Here is a 25,146-nt window from a genome sequence, read left to right as displayed (position 1 = left end):
AACACTACAAAAATAAGTCATTTTAGCTACGGAAATTCAGCAACAGAATTATTTCCGTTTCTAATATAGCTACAGAAAATAAAAATCCTTCGCTAAATCAAGTCATCGATGGAAAATTAATATCCGAAGAAAAGTCTAGCGACGAATTCAAATTTTCCGTCGCTAAAGCAGCGACAGATTTATACAATGTGTCGCTTAAATTAAATTTCCTTTTTTTATTTACAAAAGTTGGGTTTCTTAAAAAGAAAAGTCAACAATTTTTAGAAACATTGGCGCTGAACTTTTTAATAACCCTGCCTTAAAATTTTCGCCTCACCTTCTTTTCTTTGTAAACCTAAAAACTCACCCCAAAAACTCTTCACTCCAAAATTTTCCATCTTTGTTGTGGTTTGTGGTCAGTGACGACGACGACGACGGTGAAGTTCTCGGCTATGGTTTGTGGTTGAAGACATCTCTGCTTGAAGGTAAGTTTAAAGCTCGTTTAAAGTGTACATGTAAATTTGTTCTAGGGTTTTCTATGATTGGGAATTAGAAATTACAACTGTAATTCTTGTTTTACAAGTGTTACATATATTTTTGTTGATTTTTTTTTGTTATTGATTTCTTACTGAGCTTAATTTCCCCCTTTTAATTTTTATGTTTGAATTATAAAGTCTTTGTAATGGATCTAGAAAATTTAAATTGAAAGAATAGAGTACCTAGTGATAAACGTCATAAAACTGTTCTTTCTTTTACAAGCTAAGGTGAATTTCTTTTCTCTTTTGTTTTAATGGATTTTTGTTTGTTTGTGTTTTGGCGGTGAATTTTCTTGGGTGTTGGTGTGTTTTTGGGATAGAATTAGTTTGTGGGGTTGATTAGATTTATGGCTACCATTTACACCCATTTGAGAAAACTTGCACTGATGAGTATTTCTTCTTTAGTTTGATAATAATATGTATGATAGATTGATAGTTATCCTTAAGTCCACAAATTTAGTGAATTCTTCAAAATGAGAGTATGAACATTATTGGAGTTCTCTACAGTATCAAAGTGAAATTATAAATGATTTAATTTTATGGGGTGAGCACTAGTATTAAAAATTTAGTGAATTGTTCATAATGAGAACACTATTAGACATATATTTTCGTTTCTAATTTAATAAGTAAAGGGTAAATTGACGTTTGTTTGGGTTAAATGTTATAAAAATTTCTTTTTAAGTAATTAAGAACTATTAAATGAAGATAAATAGTACGTATTTGTAAAATATGTATGCATTATTTGTTTTTTTTATTATTGCTTTTTTTCTTTCTTATAAATATATGTATATATATAGTGATTATTAACGTAGAATTGTATTTAAGAATGCTAAGAAAACAATTATAGTGATCGAAGGGAGGATGATGAGGACAATAGTAGATCGTGAATGGATGTATGAAAGGGTTAATGGGAAATTTTTCAGTTCTACCTATGTAAAAAAAGTCGACGAGTTTAATGAATTTGCTTGTAAGCAAGACAATGTCATGATTGATGGACTATTGAAGTTTCCATGTGCAAAATGTCGTAATGTTCCTTATATGAATCCCGATGAAGTAAAATTCCATCTCTATCAAAATGGGTTCCGTCCTAATTACCACACATGGACTTTTCACGGAGAAGATGATTTTGACATTAACATTCCACATAGTGGTTACGCTTCAACCGAAGAAGTATCAAACCCATATAAGAGCATGGTTACAGATGCATTTGGACCTAATTACCAGTTGGAGTATTCATTAGAAGGATCATATGATGTTGAAGAACCAATTCCCGAGTTCAAAAAGTTCATTATCGTGCTCAAAGCTGTTGAGAAACCTTTATATGATGGCTGTAAATTGTCTATGTTATCCGTTGCTGCAAGGATAACTAACTTGAAATGCGAGTACAACATGCCGCACAAAGCCATCGATTGTGTTGCTTCGTTGATCAAGGATATTTGTCCAGAAGTTAATAACATGACTGAGACCTTTTATAGAACTCGAAAATTAATTGCTTGGCTAGAGCTACCTCACCATAAGATAGATGTATGTCCTAATGGGTGTATGTTATTTTTGAAGGAGAATAGTGATCTTGAAAAATGTCTGACTTGTAAAGTAAACCGCTACAAGACTTCAAGATCAAAAAGCAAAAAAAGTCCTAGAAAAGTGTTGTTCTACCTTCCCATTGCTCCGAGGTTGCAAAGATTATATGCAACAAAGTCTACATAGAGCAAATGAGATCGCATGCGGAAAATCCTCGTGTGGAAGGTGTCATGTCTCATCCTTGTGACGGTGAAGCATGGAAACACTTTGATAAGTGTTTTCCATCTTTTTTCGCGGAGCCACGAAATGTTCGACTTGGGCTTTGCACGGATGGGTTTTCTCTTTTTGGAAAGTCATGAAGGAAATATTCATGTTGGCCGGTTATGTTAACTCCTTATAACTTACCACCATGGTTATGTATGAAAAAGGCTTTCACATTCTTAAGTTTGATCATTCCAGGTCCAAAGAGTCCGAAAGGGAATCTAGATATCTTCTTACAACCTCTTATCGATGAGTTGAAGCTTCTATGGGAGGAAGGGGTTTCAACTTACGATGTCTCAAAAAAGAAAAACTTTCAAATGAGGGCTATGTTACATTGGACTATTAGTGACTTTCCGGCATATGGAATGTTGTCTGGTTGGAGTACTGTTGGAAAGTTGGCGTGTCCATATTGCATGGAGCACACTAAGGCTTTTACCCTCACAAATGGAAAGAAGCAAACCTGGTTTGATTGCCATCGCCCATTCCTACCAGAAGATCATCCTTTTCGGCGAAATAAAAGTGCTTTCCGTAAAAATAAAGCAGAGTATTCTCCCGTCCCACCAAGATTAAGTGGTGAAGAAGTATGGGAACGTGTTTCAAAGCTTCCAAGAATAGGAGAATGTGAACATTCTCAATTCTTAAGCCTTCTTAAAGGCTTGGGAGTTCCTCATAATTGGAATAAACAAAGTATTTTTTGGCAACTCCCATATTGGAGTAAACTTTTAATTCGCCACAATCTTGATGTCATGCACATTGAAAAAAATGTGTTTGATAATGTGTTTCATATTGTGATGAATGACAAGAAAAAGACAAAGGATAACTTGAAAGCTAGGAATGATTTGAAGAAATTTTGCAAACGGAGAAAGTTAGAAGTTGATGATGATGCTATTGATGAGACTAATATGCCAACCGCTCCGTACGTCCTGTCTAAGGAGAAGAGAAAGGCTTTTTGTGAATGGTTGGAAGGGTTGAAATTGCCGGATGGATATACATCTAATCTGAGTAGATGCATAGACACCAAAAAGTACAAACTTTTTGGCATGAAAAGCCATGACTGTCATGTCCTTATGCAACGTTTACTTCCAATTGCTTTCAAGGACTTGCTCCCTGTTAATGTGTGGAATGCTCTCACTAAGTTGAGCCAATTTTTTAGGGATATTTGTTCATCTTTTGTAAAAATAGAAGATATGATTCAGTTAGAAAAAAATATACTTGAAATTCTTTGTAAGTTGGAGAAAATATTTCCTCCAAGTTTCTTCAACTCTATAAAGCATCTTCCTATCCATTTGCCATACGAAGCAAAAGTTGGAGGACCTGTTCAATATAAGTGGATGTATCCTTTTGAGAGGTAAATTATCGAACCTTTTTTTTTTAACTTGTCTCACCGACAAATTTTAATTGTATTGACGAATGCAAGGCTTCTATGTGTTATGGTTTTTGTAGGTTTTTATACCATCTTAAAAAAAAGGTGGGAAACAAAGCTCGAGTTGAGGCTTCTACATGTAATGCCTACTGTAGGGAATAGTTTCAAGCTTTAACCCCACTAGCTTGAACCTTACTGTGATCATAAACTAAAGTACGGTGGCGTCCAAAAGGGAAGAAGATAGAGCAAAAGAGTCACCAACAAGTTTTAGGAACTTGTAAACCGTTCACGAGGTGAAGGTTACACCCCTTAACGATCCAAGAGATCGTCAACTCCATAAGGTCTAGAACCAAATAAGGGTTCGGGGATGAAGGTACAAATCCAACCTAAAAGAGATTGAACCTGCCCTAATAATAGGCCTCTACTTTATTCTGATCGTATTCATGTGCGTTTTTAATTAACATACAATAAATAGGATTAACCCTAAACCTGTTTAACCTATGTTGGTTGAATTTTAATGCACAAATAAAGTATTGTTGGCGATCACTTGAAATATAATCACATTAACCCTAACAAGATTATTAATTATCTTATTAAGCGTGATTACAAGTACAAAATTCCCTTAAACATGCATCAAAGGTGTGATCAAGCAATAAATAATAAAAATCAAGCAACATAATAATCAAAGTATAAATATAATCATGATCACGAAATTATAACAATGAAATAATCATCATAATAACAATCATATTAACCATAATAATCATGTTAATCATAATAATAATTATAAAATTATAATCATAATCAAAACAATTATAAAAATAATCATAAATCATGTTAAAGCATAATAAAAATAACAAGATCCTAGACATGATACTAACAAGATTAATAACAAACCCTAGCATGTCACTAAGAAATAAAAATCAAATCTTTAGCCCTAACATGATACTAACAATCATAAATATTAGGAAAAACATAGGAAGCATCGCAACAATCATATTTAATATTAAAATTACCCTAGACATGATACTAGGAATATCATAATAACAATATAAACATGATTTCTACATCATAATATTAATAAAAACCATTAAAGCACTTACTTGGATGCTTCGTACCTCTTTATAATAACAAAATACACACGTTAGTAACTTCAAGGAAAATAATAAAACAAACAATTAAATTAAATAATCGAAAGAGAGATTTGGGACCAAACCCTCAGAAATTAAACCTTTCATGTCTAGGGCGAAGGCAACTTCGAATATGGCTAGGTGTTTCTAGATCTCGCGAATGCGGAATTTTGTATTTGAGAAAAGGCTAGTTTAGAAAGAGAGAGAGAGAGAGAATAATCAAGAAAATCTTGATGAGAGTTGGTGAATGATTAAGAGAGAATTAGAGAATTGAAGATTGCGAATGAAAACTGATTGTAGGTGAATGAAAACGGAGTTTTTAATATGTTATTTATAGAGAAATCAGCCAAAAAGATGAAATATCAAAACAGAGCATTTGGCGCACGCAAAACGAGATTGGCGCACACAAAACAGAGCTGGCGCAGCACCAGCTAATTGGCGCCAGGCGCCAATGGCTAGCACCAGGCGCCAATGCCTGGAGTCAGGCGCCAGGCCTGTTTTTGACGCGTTTTCGAAAATAAGATAAGTTTTGCCGTTCAGGAGGATAAAAATCGTATATTTTCCTCGAAAATGCTTTTTGATTTTAATTAAAACTCTGAAAAGGCAACAAAAAATCAATTTATCAATGCTAATTGAATTAGGAATGAAAAGAACCTTCTAGAAGAATCTAGAAGACTAAAACTATTGCTAATTGCATTAGGAATGATAAATCATATTAGGCCCTCCTCTAGATCATTGGGCCGTACATAAGGCTCAAATTGGGCCCAGTTTAGTAAATTGGCCATAACTTCCTCAATATTCATCGGAATTAGGCTTATAATATATCGTTGGAAAGGTCTTTGCAAGCCCCATCCAACTACACTGTTATTGGACCCATATCATGGATCAACCAAACTGGATTGGCTGTTTTCTTAAAATATGTTTTCAAAAACAGAGAGAAGAGAAAAGAAATTAAAACTTTCCGCAACACTAGACTTTCCACACTTTTGCTTCATTCGATTATGATTCGACGTGAAAGGTACTCATCACTGGGTTTGGTTTTGGGGAGAGACATTTGGGTGTCTACAGAAGCCCCCACTTTGACTGAGTTTGGAGAAACGCAAGTTTCGAAAACGAAAGTCAAAGTATCGATAGGGACGGAAAATGATTTAGAACGTTCTGCGATCCTAAACCACCCTTGTAACGCCGATACCTGCAAACTAGCGTTAGTTAAACAGATAAAAGAGTTAAGAAACGCGTATCTTGCACCGTCGAGCACACGTCTCTGAAAGTAACCGATTGTTTTGATGACCTCCTGCAAGCTAGAGAATGCTATCCCGCTTGAAAACCGCTTCGCCTGTAACTGCTTCTAAATTAGAAGATTGCTCCGCCTGAAACGATCCTCCTCCGCATTGATAATATTCCATGTCCAAGGGAATACTATCGAAGATTGCTTCTCTTGAAAAAATCCTCAGTTGTTTGTGACAACTCTCCACAATCTAGGGAAGGCCACCTTGCTGTTTCGATGTTCACTCGTCTCTGAACAAAGTGCTTCTTTTTGATATGTTCACGCGCCTCTGAACAAAGAGCTTCTTTTTTTTTTTTTGGATATGATCTTCTGAATGATGTGTCCACGCGTCTCTGAACGAAGAGCTTGATAATAGGATGCCCACGCGTCTCTGAGCAAAAGAGCTTGTAAATAGGAGATCTTTGATGATATGTCCATGCGTCTCTGAACAAAAGAGCTTTTGAAGGATATGCCCACGCGTCTCTGGAGCAAAAGAGCTTGATGGAAATGTTCACGCGTCTCTGAACAAAAGAGCTTGATGAAGATTGTCCACGCGTCTCTGAACAATAGAGCTTCTGTGATATGCCCACGCGTCTTTGGAGAAAAAGAGCTTTTGAAAGGAATGTCCACGCGTCTCAGAACAAAAGAGCTTTGAAATGATATGCCCACGCGTCTCTGGAGCAAAAGAGCTTGATGAAAATGTTCACGCGTCTCTGAACAATAGAGCTTGAATGATATGCCCACGCGTCTCTGGAGCAAAGAGCTTTGATGGAGATGTTCACGCGTCTCTGAACAAAAGAGCTTGAAATAAATGTCCACGCGTCTCCGGACAAAAGAGCTTCGGTACTTGAACGTTTGTTGCGATAATATTCTGAATAAAAATTTCCGAAGACCAACGTTTGTCGATCTCTAAAGCTCGCCTAAACTTTTCTTCCGCTAAAACCAGTATGTCGGTGTTTCTGTGATGAGCCTATTCTTAGGCGCTTTAAGCTAAGTGAGACGATCTTTCATCCGATCGACCACTTATTGTGATTGTAATCAAACTGACTACTTAATCATGTCAAATTGCTTATAGGGGCTAACTGGCGTACCAAGGAGCCCGAAATTGCTGTATGAGGTCGAAATCACCTTTCTAAGAGGCTTCGAGCTCTGTCGTTGCTGAGATATCTCTGGCGCCAAGAATTGACTCTGTCGCCGAACGCTGTGATAGGGTCTTCCCTATTCTGCTGCACCTGTATTTATTTTTGACTATAAAACTTTGCCAATCTCTTTAACCATCTTAGGGTTGACCTAAGGTTTAACATTGCTTGACTCATTGACTTGACACGACTCAAGGCATAAACTTGACTCGCTGTGATCGACTGACTCGAGGTTGACTCGACTCGAAGTGAAAAGACATGTGTGACTCATGACCCGTGTGTGCATTGTAAAGTGATTGTGCGACTCGAAAAATGCAAATAAGAAAAAAATTTCTGTCATTTTTTGTGGAGGGTACCGACTTTCTCCCGAAAAAGAAAGACGCGAAAAAGAATCGAAAGTTTGAAGATGCATGTTGAATGAGCTTAGTCAAATGTTGTTTGATACTATCTCTCAAGGTGCAAGGATTAATCCATCCTAGGCTATCTCAACTGTTGACTCAATGAAAGTATTTAGGTAACTTAGGCACGGAGGCTAAGCACTTCATACTTCGTGATGCAATGACAATTATGATTGATGAGTGATTTTTATATGACATGGCATGCTTCAGCGTTATGTTAAGATTTCATGACAAAGGGTTCCTAAGGGAAGTATATTCGGTCATGTATCTGCGCAGTGTGTGAAAGTGACACTAAAGCTAGGCCGCAAGAGCTAAGTGTGTGGAAAGATATTATTTGTTAAAAGAGTCAAATGGTGGTGACTCTTAGGCTGGGTCAGCTAATGATATAAGGATCAAGCCCCCAAGTCTAGCTCTAAGTGAATAGGGATGAGCATAGGATATCCCTTGATATGATCATGGTGCAAGTGTGTGAATATGAATGCATTTTTATTACGGCCGCACCTCGATGTGAGGTTGCCTACGTATCCGTTAGGAATCAGGCCAAACGTAGCTCTAGCCGAACCTTGCACAAGTGTGTATACCTCAAAAAGGTCTTTTTAAGGGTTGTAACGTGGTTAGGCTAAAGGCTTGAATAAGAAGGGGATAAAGGCTCAAGACCCTAGATAAGCCCCCAAGGTGTGCAACCTCGCTTTTGAATCTTTGTATTTTTATGCTTGAGTTTTTACTCTTTTTTGCTTATGCTTTAGCATTTATTTTATTTTTATAAGTGTGGGCAATCTCGATCATGCGGTCTATCACTCATTTGGCATTCATGTTTCTCAGGCATGGTACCGAGCACTCGATAAGAGACGTAATCTGAGACCTGTTCATATCAAAGATATTTTCATATCAAAGACATTGGAACACTTACCCTTTTGTACACTTTTATTTATTTTTTTACTTTTGCTTATTTTTTGCTATTTTAATCTTTTGAAGTCACTCAAGCTTTTTATTCTTTGAAAAATTGCATAAGTTGCACACCATCCCATCCCAAGGTTAGATAGATGTAGGTTGAAAAAAAAAAGAAAGGTCTATCGTTAGACGAGGCTCAAAGTGGTTTATGAAGAAAAGATGTATAATTGAAGGGTGAAAGGTAATATAATGTGGCTACAAGGGGTGCCTTAAATCATTGGTATACCTTGTGCTTAATTCGACATGGATTTTTTTTTATTTTTTATTTATTTTTTTTAAAAATGCAATATAATGAAATGATCATATATAAGGAAATAAATGCTCATTTTATTAAAAGGGGAAAAGGAGAAAAAAAAAAACTACAAAATTAATCTAAAGGAAAAGAAAAGGTGCCTATGCTAGACTTATTGGGGAAAGGAAAAAATGAAAAAGAAATAGAAAAAGAGGTCATGAAATCTTGTCGTTGAAGCTCGCCTCTTGTCTTATGTTGTTTCCTTTATCATCACTCGCTCATCTTGTTAATGGGAAGCTTGTTGTTATCAATCAAATGTTGGATAGCCTCCGTCCTTTAGCCTCCAACAGCTCTCAGTAGCATGACCCCTACCTTGGTGGTACTTGCAGTGTTCGTCTGGATTCCAACTAGGCAATCTTTTCTTAAGTGGGGGATCTTGAATAGGTCCAATGGGAGTAATGATTCCCTTGGCATGGAGTCGATCGAAAGCATCATCGTAGCTAATTCCAATAGGGGTGAAATCCTTTCGCAGTTGCTTTCGATTACCCATGGCTAGGATCTCACTAAGGTCGAAAGTACCGACACTATTACTAGAGTAGGTGTTTTCGGAAGAAGAAGGATAATCATTCTTTTTTCCTTTACAGCCACTGTTACTATTGTTACTAATCTTGGCCTTCTTGTCGTGCGGAGGAACATGAAGGAGATTTGAGTTAATGAAGTCTTGAACACGATCCTTGAGGGCGAGACATACTTCGGTGGTGTGACCACGACCTTTATGATATCGACAATAGGAATTTGGATTCCCATTGGGAAAACGTTTTTCAGATGGAGGGTCTTGAATGGGACCAATAGAGTGAATATGACCTTGATCAAAAGTTTCATTGTAAGTTATTCCTATTGGTGTGTATTCTTCAACGGTCCATTTTGCCTGTGGCTTAGGAGCATTGAGTTCTTCATTAAATCCTTGGCGAGAATTTTGTTCGATGGCTATTACCCGATTTGATAGTCCTTCTACCACATTCAAGAGCATGACAATGACATCTTGTAATTTTCGAACGTCCTCTTTTAAACTTGACGAGTCTTCCTTGGTATTATCTAAGAAAAGACTTTCATCTTCCTCATTTATGGCCACTTCATCGAGAGAGGTCATATAAGATGTCTCGATCATGGGCTCTCCTATAGGTGTGATAAGAAGTGATGGATCGAAGGGCGTTTGACTTTCTTCGATGGCTAGAATCTCAGAAGTTTTATCAATCAGATCTTGAATAGCTTCTTTGAGTTTCCAACACTCTTCAGTGTCGTGACCCTTTCCTTGGTGATATTTGCAGTGCTTGTTAGGATCCCACTTAAGTGGCCTGGCTTCTGGAACTGGATCTTTGATGGGCCCTATGGGCATGACTAGTCCTTTGTGATGTAGCTTCTTGAAAGCTGTTTCATAACTCATGCCAAGTGGAGTGAACACTCTTTTTGACCTTTGGATTCGTGGTTTAGAGGTGTTTGTGGCATGTACTTCATTAATGGGAGAGGAAGAAGAAGGATGGTCGTTCTTTTTTCCTCTCGCACCATTATCTTTCAAAAGGTCATCTTCAATGTCAATGCCTATATTATAGACAGCCTTGAAAGTATTTAAATTATGTTGGTACCTTAAGTGCCTTGAATACTTCCCTCGGAGATTCTTGATAAACATCCTCACAGATTCTTTTTCGGTAGGAGCCTTGACCATATTAGCGGAAGTCTCCCTCCATTTATTGAAGAAAGAAGTGAACCCTTCGTTTTCTTTTTGTTTTAACATCTCAAGTTGTCTGTGGCCTGTTTCGTCTTGGATGTTGCACTTATATCTATCTATGAAAGCGTTTGTTATCGTCTCCCAAGAAGAGGTTTTTTCTTTCTCGAGAGAAAAGAACCATTGTTGACAAACGGTTTCGAGAGATAGTGGGAACAGAGATGGGAAAACCTTCTTATCGATACCCTTAATGCTCATTATAGTTTCAAAAGCTCTTAGATGGAAGTAAGGGTTATCTGTTGCCTTGAATTTAGGTATGTTAGTGGTGTTGAACTTATGTGGAAGAAGTTCCTTGTCCAGCGAGACCCCTTGTGAACTCATGCCTTGAAATTTATAGTCACTAGATAGCTTGCTTAGACTCTCTTGCATGAGGTTCATTTGTTGTTGCTTCACGGGATCATCGATCTTGAGTGTGAGTAGCTTCAGTGTCTCAGTCACGGTAACCAATTGGTTCCTAAGCTCATTGACTTCTTCTTGACTTGCCATTATCTTTTTAGCCTTCCTCTTTTGACGAATCGATTTATCAAAAAGCGAGACCTGAATAAAGAGGTTGTCCTTGATTAATCGCCCTTCTCTCCTCGACCAAGTACTGTGGAAAAGGAATTTGGGGATATTCATTGTCAATTATTTAACTCAAACTCTATTCAACATGCAATGGATGGAAGAAGTGAAGAAAGATTGGAATAGAATGTGAAGGAAGATGCTGGAGGTGGAGGGATATGAAAAATTAGGAATAGAATGTACCCCCCAACTTAAATGACGGAAAAGACCGACTCATGCATGAACCTAAGACGTGGTCATGGTGACATATACTCAAAGTGTGTGCTAAGACTAGTGAGTGTAGGTGACATGTTAAGACTCGTGTCATGACCATGTGGTTAGACTATGTGACTAGACTCAAGCAAAGACTAAGTTAAGACCTCACGTATATGCATTAAAGTGGACAGACTGTGGTATTTTAGTCATAACTTTTTATCTGTGACTCTGATTTGGATAAAACCAACTCCAAATTAAAGATAAATCTCGGGGATACAGATCCATAGGTTGTAAGACTCGTAGTTCTTCCTAGAACTCCGGCTATGACCAAAACAAGTTGACGTTTGTGCAGTATACGGGAATAAAAATCCGGGTTGACTTAAAGGAACTATGACTCGATTTTATATTTATTTATTAGCTCAAATTAATTAATTAATTAATTAATTAAATTACTTTAGTCATTAATTAGTTTATTTAGGCTTAATTACAAGTCAAACAAACGGTTAAGAAAAACACATAGAGTATGCACAACAAATAATGCACAATTAGTCAAGTAGGCACAATATGATGCAATGAGTTTGCAACCTAACCATGGCTCTAGTTCTCTATAGTTTGGGATATGGTTTAGTCAATAGAGGGTCCATGGTTAATTTTCCGGATTCACCGCGCGGAAGCCTAACCGTGAAGGGTTGGCGCGAGTGGATGGGATACCGCGAGTTTTAGAAAAAACTCGCTTCCATGGTTTGGTGAATTCAACAATCTCGGATGTACCCTTTGTTGCACGGAGCGTTCAATCGGGTAGATGGAGCATGAATTCCCAGAGGGTTATGTCCATATGTAGAACACATATGGGTTTCAGAAAAGTGAGAAAAAATTCAATCAGGAAGTAGGATCGAGAAAACAATACGAAAAACCGGTCGAAATTAGAACGCATATTTCGGGCTCGGTATTGGGGGAAATTGGCGCCAGCAATCAGAGACTGGCGCCAGCTTTTAACTGTAGCGCCTAGCGCTAATGCTGGCGTCTAGCGCTATGGCTAAAATGCTGGCACCAATGCTCTGGTCATTGGCGCTACTTCCCACATGCCTCAGCAGCTTTCTGTGCTCGATAAAATTTTCCAGTTTTGCGCGGTGTTATTTCGGTCCTAGTTGTGAAAGATATTTCTCAAATTTCCTACGTGTAAAATCCTATGTTTTTAACTCATTACGGATGGTCTTTCCATTGAGATCTTTTTTATGCATATGACAATAATGTTAATCAAAATTACGCACATGAAATACTTAGAACGTTTCGAGTCTCATCCACTCATTCTAAATTATTGCCGAAACAAATTCAGGAATTAAAATAGAAATCCTCCCCAGTGGAGTTACCAAAAACTGTAGGGAATAATTTCAAGCTTTAATCCCACTAGCTTGAATCCCACTGTGATCATACGCTAAAGTATGGTGGCGTCCAAAAGGGAAGAAGATAGATCAAAAGAGTCGCCAACAAGTTTTAGGAACTTGTAAACCGTTCACGAGGTGAAGGTTACACCCCTTAACGATCCAAGAGATCGTCAACTCCACAAGGTCTAGAACCAAATAAGGGTTCGGGGATGAAGGTACAAATCCAACCTAAAAGAGATTGAACCTGCCCTAATAATAGGCCTCTACTTTATTCTGATCGTATTCATGTGCGCTTTTTAATTAACATACAATCAATAGGATTAACCCTAATCCTGTTTAACCTATGTTGGTTGAATTTTAATGCACAAATAAACTATTATTGGCGATCACTTGAAATATAATTACATTAACCCTAACAAGATTATTAATTATCTTATTAAGCGTGATTACAAGTACCAAATTCCCTTAAACATGCATCAAAGGTGTGATCAAGCAATAAATAATAAAAATCAAGCAACATAATAATCAAAGTATAAATATAATCATGATCACGAAATTATAACAATGAAATAATCATCATAATAACAATCATATTAACCATAATAATCAGGTTAATCATAATAATAATTATAAAATTATAATCATAATCAAAACAATTATAAAAATAATCATAAATCATGTTAAAGCATAATAAAAATAACAAGATCCTAGGCATGATAGTAACAAGATTAATAACAAACCCTAGCATGTCACTAAGCAATAAAAATCAAATCTTTAGCCCTAACATTAATCCTGGGCACCGTGCCGTGCCGGGCCGCGGGCTGGTTCGTGCCGTGCCGGTCGTGCCGGCGGGCCCAGGATTTCGTGCCGTGCCGTGCCGGCCATTTTCACAGGCCAGCCCACGGCACGGCACGGCCCTCGTGCCTGGCGGGCTCGTGCCGTGCCGGCCACGTGCCGGGCTGCGGGCTGGCCCGCGCGGGCTGGTGCAGTTTCAATTTTTTTTTTTTTTTTTTTTTTTTTTTTTTTTTTTTTTTTTTTTTTTTTTTAATGACAACATTATTAATTAATAAGTTTATAATGTATATAAGTTATAAAATTATAATTATAAGTTTTATAAGGTAACTTATAAGTTTATAACTTATAAGTTATAAGTTATTAAGTTATGAATTTTATAATTATAAGTTGAATATTTATGTTTTATAATTTGTATATTCAATATTTATATTTATATATTTACTTTATACTATTACTTTAAAATTTAATGTTTATGATTTATTAGTAATTGGTATAATTTTATTTTTTTTTAATATGAATTTACAAATTGTAACAAAACGGGGAAAAAAGGCAAATTGGACTTTGGATGTGAATAATGCGTACTTTATATTATTATTACTTGAGTTGAGAAAATTGTACAATGATAACAATGATAAAAATCATACAATGATGGTATTAAACAAAAATTGGAAAATGATAAAATTGATATTTTTAAAATCGTACAATATACAATAATTGTCTATTCTTCTTCTCCTTCTTCTTGCTCGTCTTCGTCTTCGTCTTCGTCTTCGCCTTCGCCTTCAAGGTCATCGGCTAGTTGCATAGATTGGGAACTACCCGAACCCGAACCGGAAGCGGAGGTTCCTTCTTCGTTGTCGTTGTGGTCGTAAGAACGGTCTTGTGAGCGATTTTCCGCATCCAACCAATCTTTGAAACACACGCACATTTCTAGTGTTTCGGGTTTTAGACTTGTTCTTCTATCGTCTAAAACCCTTCCGGATGCGCTGAAAGCTCGTTCGGAGGCGACGGAGGAAACTTGGATAGCAAGAATGTCTCGTGCCATTGCCGCCAAAGTTGGATGCTTCGAGCTTTGTTGTTTCCACCATGCAAGGAGGTCGAGGCTGTTTATCTCATCGTCGTCCATGCCTTTGGTGAAGTCGTAACTCAGGTACATCTGCAACTCCGAGACGTCGCTTTGCGTTCTCCTGATTGATGAATCACCTGAAAACCTTGAAATCAAGTTAGTAGCTTGTGAAAATAAATGTTTGGCCTTCTTACTTACGTTTTTAGATGGTTGGGAAGGCCCTGAGCGAGGAACGGTGCCATATTTGGCTTCATAGACTCTATATAAAGCAAAAAACTGATCCTTCACATTAGTCTTATAGTTTTCTACATCATCGTCAAGAAACATGCATTGAAAGTAAATGTCAACTAACAGTAGAAACATGCATTTAATTAGTTTTCTACATCATCGCCACTTTTTTTCCATTGCTGGAAGATACTGATCATAATCACTTTGATCGCGATGATCAGCGAAAAGTTGGGCGAGTAAGCATGCATTAGAAAGAAAGTTTTGAGCACAAGGATTGTAAACAGTAGAAAAACAATACGTCATGTTATATAATAACTGTAAAAATTGCATATATCTTTCACAGTTATTCCAATCATCATCATACAAAGCATTTTGTGGAAATTTTTGGTTGTAAAATAATGTTAACGGGCCCTTGTACTCAATTGCCTTTGTTAACATGTCATAGGTGGAATTCCACCTAGTTGGGCAATCGGTTCTAATTTTTATTACCCTTATCTTTTGTTGTTTTAGAAAACTCTTCCATTCTTGGTATCTCATGTTAGAGCTATTAATAGACATAATAGCATCTCTGATTTTGCTGTAGTATGGGCCAATTGCCCGAACTCCATCCTGTACACATAAGTTAAGTACATGGCAAACACATCTAGTATGAAGAGCTTCACCGTCTAATAGTACATCGGTTAAGTTTTGTTTGATAAGATTAGCTGTGTATGTCATAGAGGTTGCATTATCAAAAGTCATAGACATCATTTTATCTCGAAGGTTGTATTCGTCTATTGCTTGCATTAAATGGTGAGCAATGTTAATGCCGGTGTGTGGGTATTCCAGCATTTTGAAATGTATTATTCTTTTTTGTAACATCCATTGATCATCTACCCAATGGCAAGTCACACATAAATAGTGATATTTATAACCACTATCCCAAGAATCGGCTGTTAAAGATACTCTACAGTTAAGGTTACTCAATTCGGCTTGTAACCGGACTTTGTACTCTAGGAAATTTTTCATTGCTGCGGAACGAACGGTTTTCCTAGAGATTCTTTTATGTTGGGGTTGTAGTGCTTTGTTAATGTAGGTGTTGAATGCGTCACTTTCCGAGAAAAGAAAAGGTTGTTCAGCGTGTACTATCATTTTTCCTAGTTCATCCCTATCCCTCTCATAGTTGTATGTAAAGCCGTATGGATGGAATTGGGAAATTTTGGGCTGGGTTGGATCACTAGCTGGTTTTGCACAAGCTTTCATGTGTCTAGATAAGTGTCCCGTCCCGTTTTTGGTAACTGCCGTGAATACACTATTACATGTTTTACATTTTGCCCATTGTTCACCATCTTTACTTAGGACAAAATAACGCCATACCTCACTCCTTCGGTTTTTCAAAAGTAGCATCTCAGTTTCGGTTAACCATTCATGATGTGTGTATTGGTTAGTAGGGGGACTAGTGGGAGTGGCAGTAGAAGGGGTAGTAGAACCGGAGGGAATTCGGGTACTTTCTTGGCTACCTTGGCTAGAACAATAGTTTTGTTGATTACCGATATAATTAGGTGGAAATTGGTATGGTGGTTGTGGAAATTGGTTTAGTGGTGGTGTTGGAAATCCCGACGTATTATATGGCTCATAGCCCGGGGGGAAGTAAATGGGGTCATTGGTTTGACTCGTAATTTGGGGGCTCGTTGTATTTGGTGGTTCCCTAGAACTACTACTACGGATAAGTCGGCCTTTCCCCCTAGACCTAGATGATGGGTTGTTCGATGCCATAATTAACAATTAATTTTTTAATAAAAAGTGGTTAACTATAATAATAATAATTAATAACAACAATTTTAACAATAAAAATATCAATAATATTAATTAATAACAACAACTATAACAATAACAATAACAACAAAAATAAATAATAACAATTGTAACAATAATAATAATTAATAACAACAATTATAACAACAACAATAACAATTAACAACAATAATAATTAAACAAGATTATTCTAATAATAACAATAAAACAATAATAAATTTAAGATTAGTTTAGATCTTACAACCGTGCTTCAACGCTCCACTAATTACGATTACGAACTTTTTAATTTTTTCCGATATTAGGAAAATAATTAGAGAATTTAAGAGAATAATTAGAGAATTTAAGAAAATAAGGATTATTAGAGATTTAGAGAATATAAGAGATAAGAAGAAGAGATTGTGATTTTGTGATTTGGGAATGAAATGGAGGTGAGTATTTATAGAATTTTTGGGGAGAAAACTAGCCGTTTAACTAGCCGTTGAACTAGCCGTTGGCCCGCGGGCCGTGCTTGCGGGCCGTGCCTGCGGGCCAGCACGGCGGGCCAGCACGGCGGGCCTTGCTCGTGCTCGTGCCGGGCCGTGCCTGGGAATTCTCCACCGTGTCCGTGGCACGGAAGTCGAAGTTCGTGCCGTGCCGTGCTTGACTTCGGGCCGTGCCGGGCTGCTCCGAACGGCGGGCCGTGCCGGGCGGCACGCGGGCCAACCCGGCCCGTGCCCAGGTTTACCTAACATGATACTAACAATCATAAATATTAGGAAAAACATAGGAAGCATCGCAACAATCATATTTAATATTAAAATTACCCTAGACATGATACTAGGAATATCATAATAACAATATAAACATGATTTCTACATCATAATATTAATAAAAACCATTAAAGCACTTACTTGGATGCTTCGTACCTCTTTATAATAACAAAATACACACGTTAGTAACTTCAAGGAAAATAATAAAACAAACAATTAAATTAAATAATCGAAAGAGAGATTTGGGACCAAACCCTCAGAAATTAAACCTTTCATGTCTAGGGCGAAGGCAACTTCGAATATGGCTAGGTGTTTCTAGATCTCGCGAATGCGGAATTTTGTATTTGAGAAAAGGCTAGTTTAGAAAGAGAGAGAGAGAGAGAATAATCAAGAAAATCTTGATGAGAGTTGGTGAATGATTAAGAGAGAATTAGAGAATTGAAGATTGCGAATGAAAACTGATTGTAGGTGAATGAAAACGGAGTTTTTAATATGTTATTTATAGAGAAATCAGCCAAAAAGATGAAATATCAAAACAGAGCATTTGGCGCACGCAAAACGAGATTGGCGCACACAAAACAGAGCTGGCGCAGCACCAGCTAATTGGCGCCAGGCGCCAATGGCTAGCACCAGGCGCCAATGCCTGGAGTCAGGCGCCAGGCCTGTTTTTGACGCGTTTTCGAAAATAAGATAAGTTTTGCCGTTCAGGAGGATAAAAATCGTATATTTTCCTCGAAAATGCTTTTTGATTTTAATTAAAACTCTGAAAAGGCAACAAAAAATCAATTTATCAATGCTAATTGAATTAGGAATGAAAAGAACCTTCTAGAAGAATCTAGAAGACTAAAACTATTGCTAATTGCATTAGGAATGATAAATCATATTAGGCCCTCCTCTAGATCATTGGGCCGTACATAAGGCTCAAATTGGGCCCAGTTTAGTAAATTGGCCATAACTTCCTCAATATTCATCGGAATTAGGCTTATAATATATCGTTGGAAAGGTCTTTGCAAGCCCCATCCAACTACACTGTTATTGGACCCATATCATGGATCAACCAAACTGGATTGGCTGTTTTCTTAAAATATGTTTTCAAAAACAGAGAGAAGAGAAAAGAAATTAAAACTTTCCGCAACACTAGACTTTCCACACTTTTGCTTCATTCGATTATGATTCGACGTGAAAGGTACTCATCACTGGGTTTGGTTTTGGGGAGACGCATTTGGGTGACTACACCTACTTATTAGAGGAGATCTTTACCTTTTGTTCCCACTATTTTGAAGATCATGTTAACACAAAAGTGGGCAGTCTAGGATTGAATCTTAATGTTGATGAAGAATCTATTGGTAAAGATCTACCTGAAGTTTTCAACTGTAACACTGGTTATAGTCCATCAGAAGGTCAATTTGGTTATCTTACAGAAAAGGACTACAATGTTGCCCATCGCTATGTCCTTGGTAATTGTGAGCTGCTGTCTAATTTTGAAAGGTATGGCTTTAATTTTAGTTAGGTATCTGAGCCTTAGATTATATTCTTACTTTTATTAACTAATACACCAAGAAATTTTATAGTTTGTTTGAAGAGCATGTGATGAGAACTTATGGTTGCTTACATATAGAAGATATTTGGACCAATTATGATCAACAATTTTCAGATTGGTTCAAAGAACATGTAAGTCAATAAAATCATGTAATAAGATATAATATTTATTGGTTATTTAAATGAATAATTTCATATTGTGGTTATTTTTTAGGTATTGGATATGGGCACAAATGATGACATCATTTATTCATTAACAATCGGTCCATCGACAAGGGTACGAAAATTTGATAAGTACCACATTAATGACTACCAATTTCACACATTCAACTATGGTAAGGATAAATCAATCACAAACTTTGGTGTTTGTGTGAAAAGTGTGGAGGGGAATGATTATTTTGGGACTCTTCAAGAAATAATCGAAGTAGTTTACATTGGTGCTAAAAGGAGCTATAAAACAGTTTTGTTCAAATGTGAGTGGATTGATCCTAGACAAGGTACTCGAGTGCATGAAAAATATAAAATTGTAGAGGTCAATCACCTGAAAAAATACCCAAAAAATGATCCATTTGTGTTGGCTTATCAGGTGGATCAAGTGTATTTTGCACCAAATCCAACTATGAAAAAGAGAGGAATCCATGGCTACATGTCTTTAATGTCAAACCTAGAGGAATCATTGATGCCCCCATCAGATGAGTTGGCATTTCAAGAGCTGGACATTCATAATACTCCATCACTTTGTGAAGTTGAGCAAGATGAGATTGATGAGGTTGATCAGCAAGAAGGAGAAGAAGAGGAATATGATGAAGAAAAAGAAGAAGAAGAAGAAGAAGAAGAAGAAGAAGAAGAGGAGGAAGAAGAGGAAGAAGAATTTACTGATGGAGAAGATGATGAAGATGAAGATGTTGAAAATTAAACTAATGACAAACCAGAAATTTAAACTATCTGATTTTAATTTAACTTGTTGTCTAATATGCTTATTAATTTAAACTTAATATTGAGTCCATTGACATCTAGTTGGATTATTATCATATATGTTTTCTTTTCTTGCATATTACATATAATTTTAATGAGATGTTATTATGCATGTATGTTTGTTTCTGTATGAAATGTGCAGATGGCTTATAGACGTAGAGGTGGTTTGAACGGAAGAGGTGCAATCATTCGACCTCTAGGCTATCGTAATACAGGGATAGAAACTCCCTACACTATGGCTGAAGAGTTGAGTCATGAGATGCCTGGTAATAGTATACCCACCCCGATTTCAAATACCCAGCTCCACACAACTACCAGCACACAAAATCAAATGTCTAACATTGGAGCAGCCACGGAAGCACCCATGAACAATGTACCAAATGTCGTACTTAACCAGCCTGAGGTGCCTAATTCTATGACTCAGACAACAGCTCACCAGGAGCCTCAGATAGACCAAGTTGATTCACTGCATAATAATAGTAATGTAAATGTATCTGATGAGACAGGTAATCCAGAAAAGGTTGATTCAGTGTTGCATCCTAATGGATTATGGTCAGTTGCATATACTTATAACAAACAAAGTTCTATACACTTACTGTATTTTATTTTATTTTCAATGAGATTATTTTAATATTCAGCTTTAAATAGGTTTACCCATTGAGATGTGGTTGATAAAGTATCTGAGACATTATATAAGGAATACTTTAAGGGACCATATTACAGTTGGGGTATGACTCCACTAGATGTACAACAGAGATGGTGGAATGCTTTCAAGGTTTGTCTTTTATAAGGTTTTTGTCCTAGTTTCTTTTTGCTTACTTTGTCATTTGGAAGCTGCAATATTTATTTTATATCCCAATTAATAATTGTAATAAAAATTACCTTTGGTTGATCTTGCTTATTTAACTATAGCATGAGTTCTCATGGGATCCATCAATAGCTGTGCAAGTTAAGAAGGGCTGGAAATCAAAATGCAGTAGGTGTATTACTGATATGTTGTCAAAGATTTGCACAGAACCTGACTATAATGCACAATTGTGCCCTCCTACAATAAGGGAGCAAATGATTCAAATGAGATCTAAAGAAGATTTCCAAGAAAAGTCAAAGCAATGTTCAAAAAATCGAATGGGCATCGGAAACCAAAAGATACACCATCGACAAGGATCTATATCTACTGAAGAAGTGAGGCTGAAATTGGTACTGATTTTTCCATGCCTGAAATTATAATTTGAATTGTTAAAACATTATGTTAAAATAAGATAAGATCTATATATATATATTTGATTTTATATCTCCTTAGTTATATATGCAATGCTAATGCTAATGTTAGTGTTAATATATGAACAGGAAAAGAAACTGAAGCGTAAGCCAACTGCTGCCGAACTTTATTACGAATGTCATGGTGATAGCGGGGGTCAATTTGTTAATGCCAAGGCAGAAATGGTGTGGGTGAGTATTGTTCTCTACTCTTAACTAATAAATTTTAGCATCTTAAAACCAAGCTTTATTTGATGTCTTGTGTATTCGAGAACCAAGCATGATGAATATTGTCATATTAATGGATTTACATTGTAAGTACTTATTAATTTTTTATAATGCTTGATATGATTAATATTGAAACGGGTTAAAATGAAAACAAGTTATAGAAAATTTGATTGATGGATATTGCCTTATCCATGCATTTACTTTGTATGTAATGTACAGAACATATTATGGAAAATTAGCTTGATGAATATTTTTTTTCTTGGAATGATTTAAAACAGGTTAACATTCAGGTAATAGAAAATTAGCTTCATTTTTAGGGGAAGTGCTGCCAAAGTTTTTAATGATTACCTAATGAGGCTACTTTAACCTCTTATTCACTATGTTAGTTGTATATGTGAAGTTCATGTAAGTTTTGTTTTTCTTAATTTTTCCAGAATGAATTTTCAAGTATAAAAGCTGCCAACCTTGAATGTGAAAGTGAGAATAAAAAAACAGAAGACGAGTTGTTCCTTGAGGCTGTAGGTGGGTGGAATGAGAAGGGAAGATTATTTGGTTTGGGAGCAGCTGCTGACTCATATTATGAAAGACTAGGAACTGAAGTAAAGAGGGTAAAGAAATCAAGAATGCAGCATGCAATGGAGTTGGAGAACAAGTTTATCGACCTCCTTACGGAGAATGCAGAACAAAAGAAAGAGCTTGATGCAACAAAAGAGAGCCTAGTCGAAACTCAAAAAAGTCTTGCGGATACTCAAAACATTTTGAAGGCCCTTAAACAGCAAGTGCAAATGCTTTTACAAAACAACAAAATCTCAGTCACTCCTACATCTACGTCTTCCCCAACTGATGGATGATCAACACTATAGTTGATTAACATGACTCTTTGTACATGCATGTGTAGTCAGTAAGTTATTATATTATTTGACATGCTTCTAAAACAGGTTCAAGCTAGGTAGCATATTTTGTAATTATATATGGCACTAAATAGGTTCAAGTTAGGTAGCATATTTTGAGGGCTTCTTATGTATTTCAGTTACAATTCTAACAGCTCTTTCCTTGAAGCTACATACGTAATTATGAGCTTGGCCTTTTAAATATTTGCTTAGATCATTGTATTGGTAACATTCTAAGTAACAGTGCATATAAATGTCACGTGACCATTTAATTAAGTGATGATTGAAAATTTATAATAATAAAGAAAAAACCAAAAAATAATAGAAGCGACGGATATATCCGTTTCTAATGTTAGACAGATTACATATTTCCGTTGCTAATTTTAGAAACGGATTATATATTTCCGTTGCTACTTTAGAAACGGATTATATATTTCCGTTGCTAAGTTTAGCAACGGATTACATATATCCGTAGCTAGGTTTAGAAACGGATTATATATTTCTGTTGCTAACTTTAGCAACGGATTATATATTTTCGTAGCTAGATTTAGAAACGAATTATATATTTCCGTTGCTAAAGTTTGCGACGGAAGTTTTATTTCCGTTTCTAAGTCATTGCAACAGAATTTGAAATGGAAAATATTCCGTCTCTAAATAAGCTACGATTGTACATGGTTTCTGTCGCTAAGCTCATTTAGCGACAAGCCTTTTAACAACGGAATGATTCCGTTGCTAAATCCGTTGCTAACTAAATCTAGCGACGAATAAGTGGAACATAGCAACGGATTCGACCTGTAGCTAAATGACCTGATTTTTGTAGTGTAATTTTGCTTTTGTGATCTACTTATATCAATGTCATAAAACAAAATAACTCATATCTAGCATAAATAAAAAACAATTTATTACCTTGGTCATGGATCAACACTAGTCCAAGCCTAGTAAAAACCAAATCAGTATTCAAACTAATACTGAAATTTATCTCATCAAAACTGGAAATTGTTCTAGAATCATGATAAACTAATCAATAATAAAACTATGAAGCTATCTTTGGCCACTCAAACACTTCTAGTGCACCTTCAAGCTCCATTTCCATCCTAGCTTCACTTGTTTGCATATCCTACGCAACATTAATAATGTTAATAAGCACTGCAACTTGGTATCACATACCTAAGTGAAAGTTAAAATGTTAATAACATAATACATGAGGTTGACGCTCCATTCTTCTTGAGGAAGTCAAGGTATTTCTGGAAATTGCGTTTCCAATGCCCCTTCTTCTTACAGTAAAAGCATCCACTTTCACTTGCAGCCTTGGGTTTTGGACTCGCCTTAGGCTTCTCAAGAGCCTTGGCAACTTTCTTGCCCTTGCTCTTGGCACTAGCCTTTTTCCCTTTCTTCTTGAACCCCTTTCCCTTTTGAATCATAAGAACTTCCTTCTTAGGTTCCTTAGGGGTTTGCTTTTCAGCACTAAACAGCATTGCGTGCAATTGATTCATAGTCTCTGCAGTCGCAGTCATGTTAAAATTCATGATAAACTAGCTAAAACTCTCTAGAAGTGAGTGGAGAATGATGTCTGTTGCCATCTCATCACTGTCTGGGTGCCCCAGTTTCTCCATATTTTCAATAAGGCCGATCATTTTGAAAACATGATCATGAACTGTGGCACCCTTCTCCATCCTACAATCCAGAATCTCACGATGGAGCTCGTACCTTTCAACTCTAGCTTGTTTCCGAAACAAAGCTTTAAGTTCTTGTATGATTGTGTACGCATCCTGATCCTCAAAACGCTTTTGTATACTAGGTTCCATGGAGGAAATCATCAAGCAAGTGATAGGCACAATACAACTCTTCATGAGCTTCCTTGTGCTTCTTGACTTCTACCGTAGTTGCAATTTCAGGCAGAGGTCCTGGCAATGGGGTGTCAATGACATCCTCTCTACCTTCAGATTTCAGAACGAGCCTTAGCATTCTTTCCCAAGTGGAAAAGTTTTCTCCTGTCAACTTATCCTTCTCAAGGAATGGTCGAAGATTGTAAGTGGTGTTGTCATTGCGATTACGGCTACCCATCTAATTCAAAATAAGGAAAAGTTTAATAATTCTGTTTAATTAAAATTTAAAGTACCATAAACGAATTAATTAGGTAACTTTAAAGCACTTTATTCAACATTAATTGATCCCAATTGAATTTTAAGTGATTCCAAGATCCTTTATTTGTGTAATAGTTGATCGGACTGAGGCCTTACCATCAAGCATTACACTTTCAAGGTGAGTAAACTCTATACTGATTACAACTCTTGTAACTCTTGGTTGAATAATTAACCATAACATTCTTAATTATTAACCATTGCTTCAAGGTTTTAAACGCTTTAGGTAACCTTGTTGAGCATAACCAATTAAATATGTAGAACATGATTTACCCCACAATGCCTAAAATAACAAATGACACTCTACGGAGGCCGACCTATCACTCATTATCCAAAGATTGTTGGGTATCTAACTGGAAAAACAATCTTAATATTACTGGGACATTGATTCATTTATGTTGTGATTATTTACTGAACTCTAGTGCATCATCAATCAACATAAATAAAATCTAACATGCATAATCTACTAATGCAATAAACCATGACATAGTATGGCCCCTTAGTATTAAGAAAACAAGAAATGAAAAGCTCCCACTTGAACTATCATGGATCTCCATCCACCTTGCTCCTCTGGGCCTTCACTTCATGGGCTTCTTTGGACTAACACTATTTAAATAAATAACCTATTTACTTTAAATAAAAGTTACAAAAAATACTTAATGGTACGCAGACTGTATTTAGATTACAAAAATACATATGATTCGCAAATCATATTTCAGAATCTATGGGTCATACTAGTCTATGTATAGCAACATAATATCATACATTATATAAAACTACAATATA

The 25,146-nt window shown here is 36.4% G+C and overlaps 4 protein-coding genes across 5 annotated transcripts; all 4 read left to right on the top strand.

Moving 5' to 3' along the window:
- The first annotated feature begins 275 nt into the window (after positions 1-275).
- On the top strand, positions 276-19,790 carry LOC110730661 (transcription initiation factor TFIID subunit 7-like). Of its 2 annotated transcripts, XM_021910473.1 has the most exons (3): positions 18,453-18,818; positions 18,902-19,001; positions 19,084-19,790. In XM_021910473.1, exons 2-3 carry the CDS (start codon positions 18,921-18,923, stop codon positions 19,783-19,785), a joined length of 783 nt encoding a protein of 260 aa, XP_021766165.1. In that variant the 5' UTR covers positions 18,453-18,818; positions 18,902-18,920; the 3' UTR covers positions 19,786-19,790. The 2 variants fall into 2 exon arrangements, with proteins under 2 accessions (XP_021766166.1, XP_021766165.1); XM_021910474.1 differs by lacking the exons at positions 18,453-18,818; positions 18,902-19,001 and adding an exon at positions 276-464.
- On the top strand, positions 1,380-2,222 carry LOC110730712. The gene has a single exon (XM_021910537.1). The coding sequence runs from the start codon at positions 1,380-1,382 to the stop codon at positions 2,220-2,222; it is 843 nt and encodes a 280-aa protein (XP_021766229.1).
- LOC110730711 lies at positions 2,456-18,840 on the top strand. The gene is made up of 3 exons (XM_021910536.1): positions 2,456-3,645; positions 3,741-3,799; positions 18,614-18,840. The coding sequence occupies exons 1-3, from the start codon at positions 2,456-2,458 to the stop codon at positions 18,838-18,840; spliced, it is 1,476 nt and encodes a 491-aa protein (XP_021766228.1).
- A 722-nt stretch (positions 19,791-20,512) lies between the features above and the next one.
- On the top strand, positions 20,513-22,423 carry LOC110730660. Its single transcript, XM_021910472.1, has 4 exons — positions 20,513-20,619; positions 20,757-21,041; positions 21,192-21,293; positions 21,764-22,423. The coding sequence occupies exons 1-4, from the start codon at positions 20,575-20,577 to the stop codon at positions 22,178-22,180; spliced, it is 849 nt and encodes a 282-aa protein (XP_021766164.1). The 5' UTR covers positions 20,513-20,574; the 3' UTR covers positions 22,181-22,423.
- Positions 22,424-25,146: the final 2,723 nt, after the last annotated feature.

This window comes from Chenopodium quinoa, unplaced genomic scaffold, assembly GCF_001683475.1.
Source record: "Chenopodium quinoa cultivar QQ74 unplaced genomic scaffold, ASM168347v1, whole genome shotgun sequence".
Lineage (NCBI taxonomy): Eukaryota > Viridiplantae > Streptophyta > Magnoliopsida > Caryophyllales > Amaranthaceae > Chenopodium > Chenopodium quinoa.
This window is presented reverse-complemented; position numbering and strand designations above follow the sequence as displayed.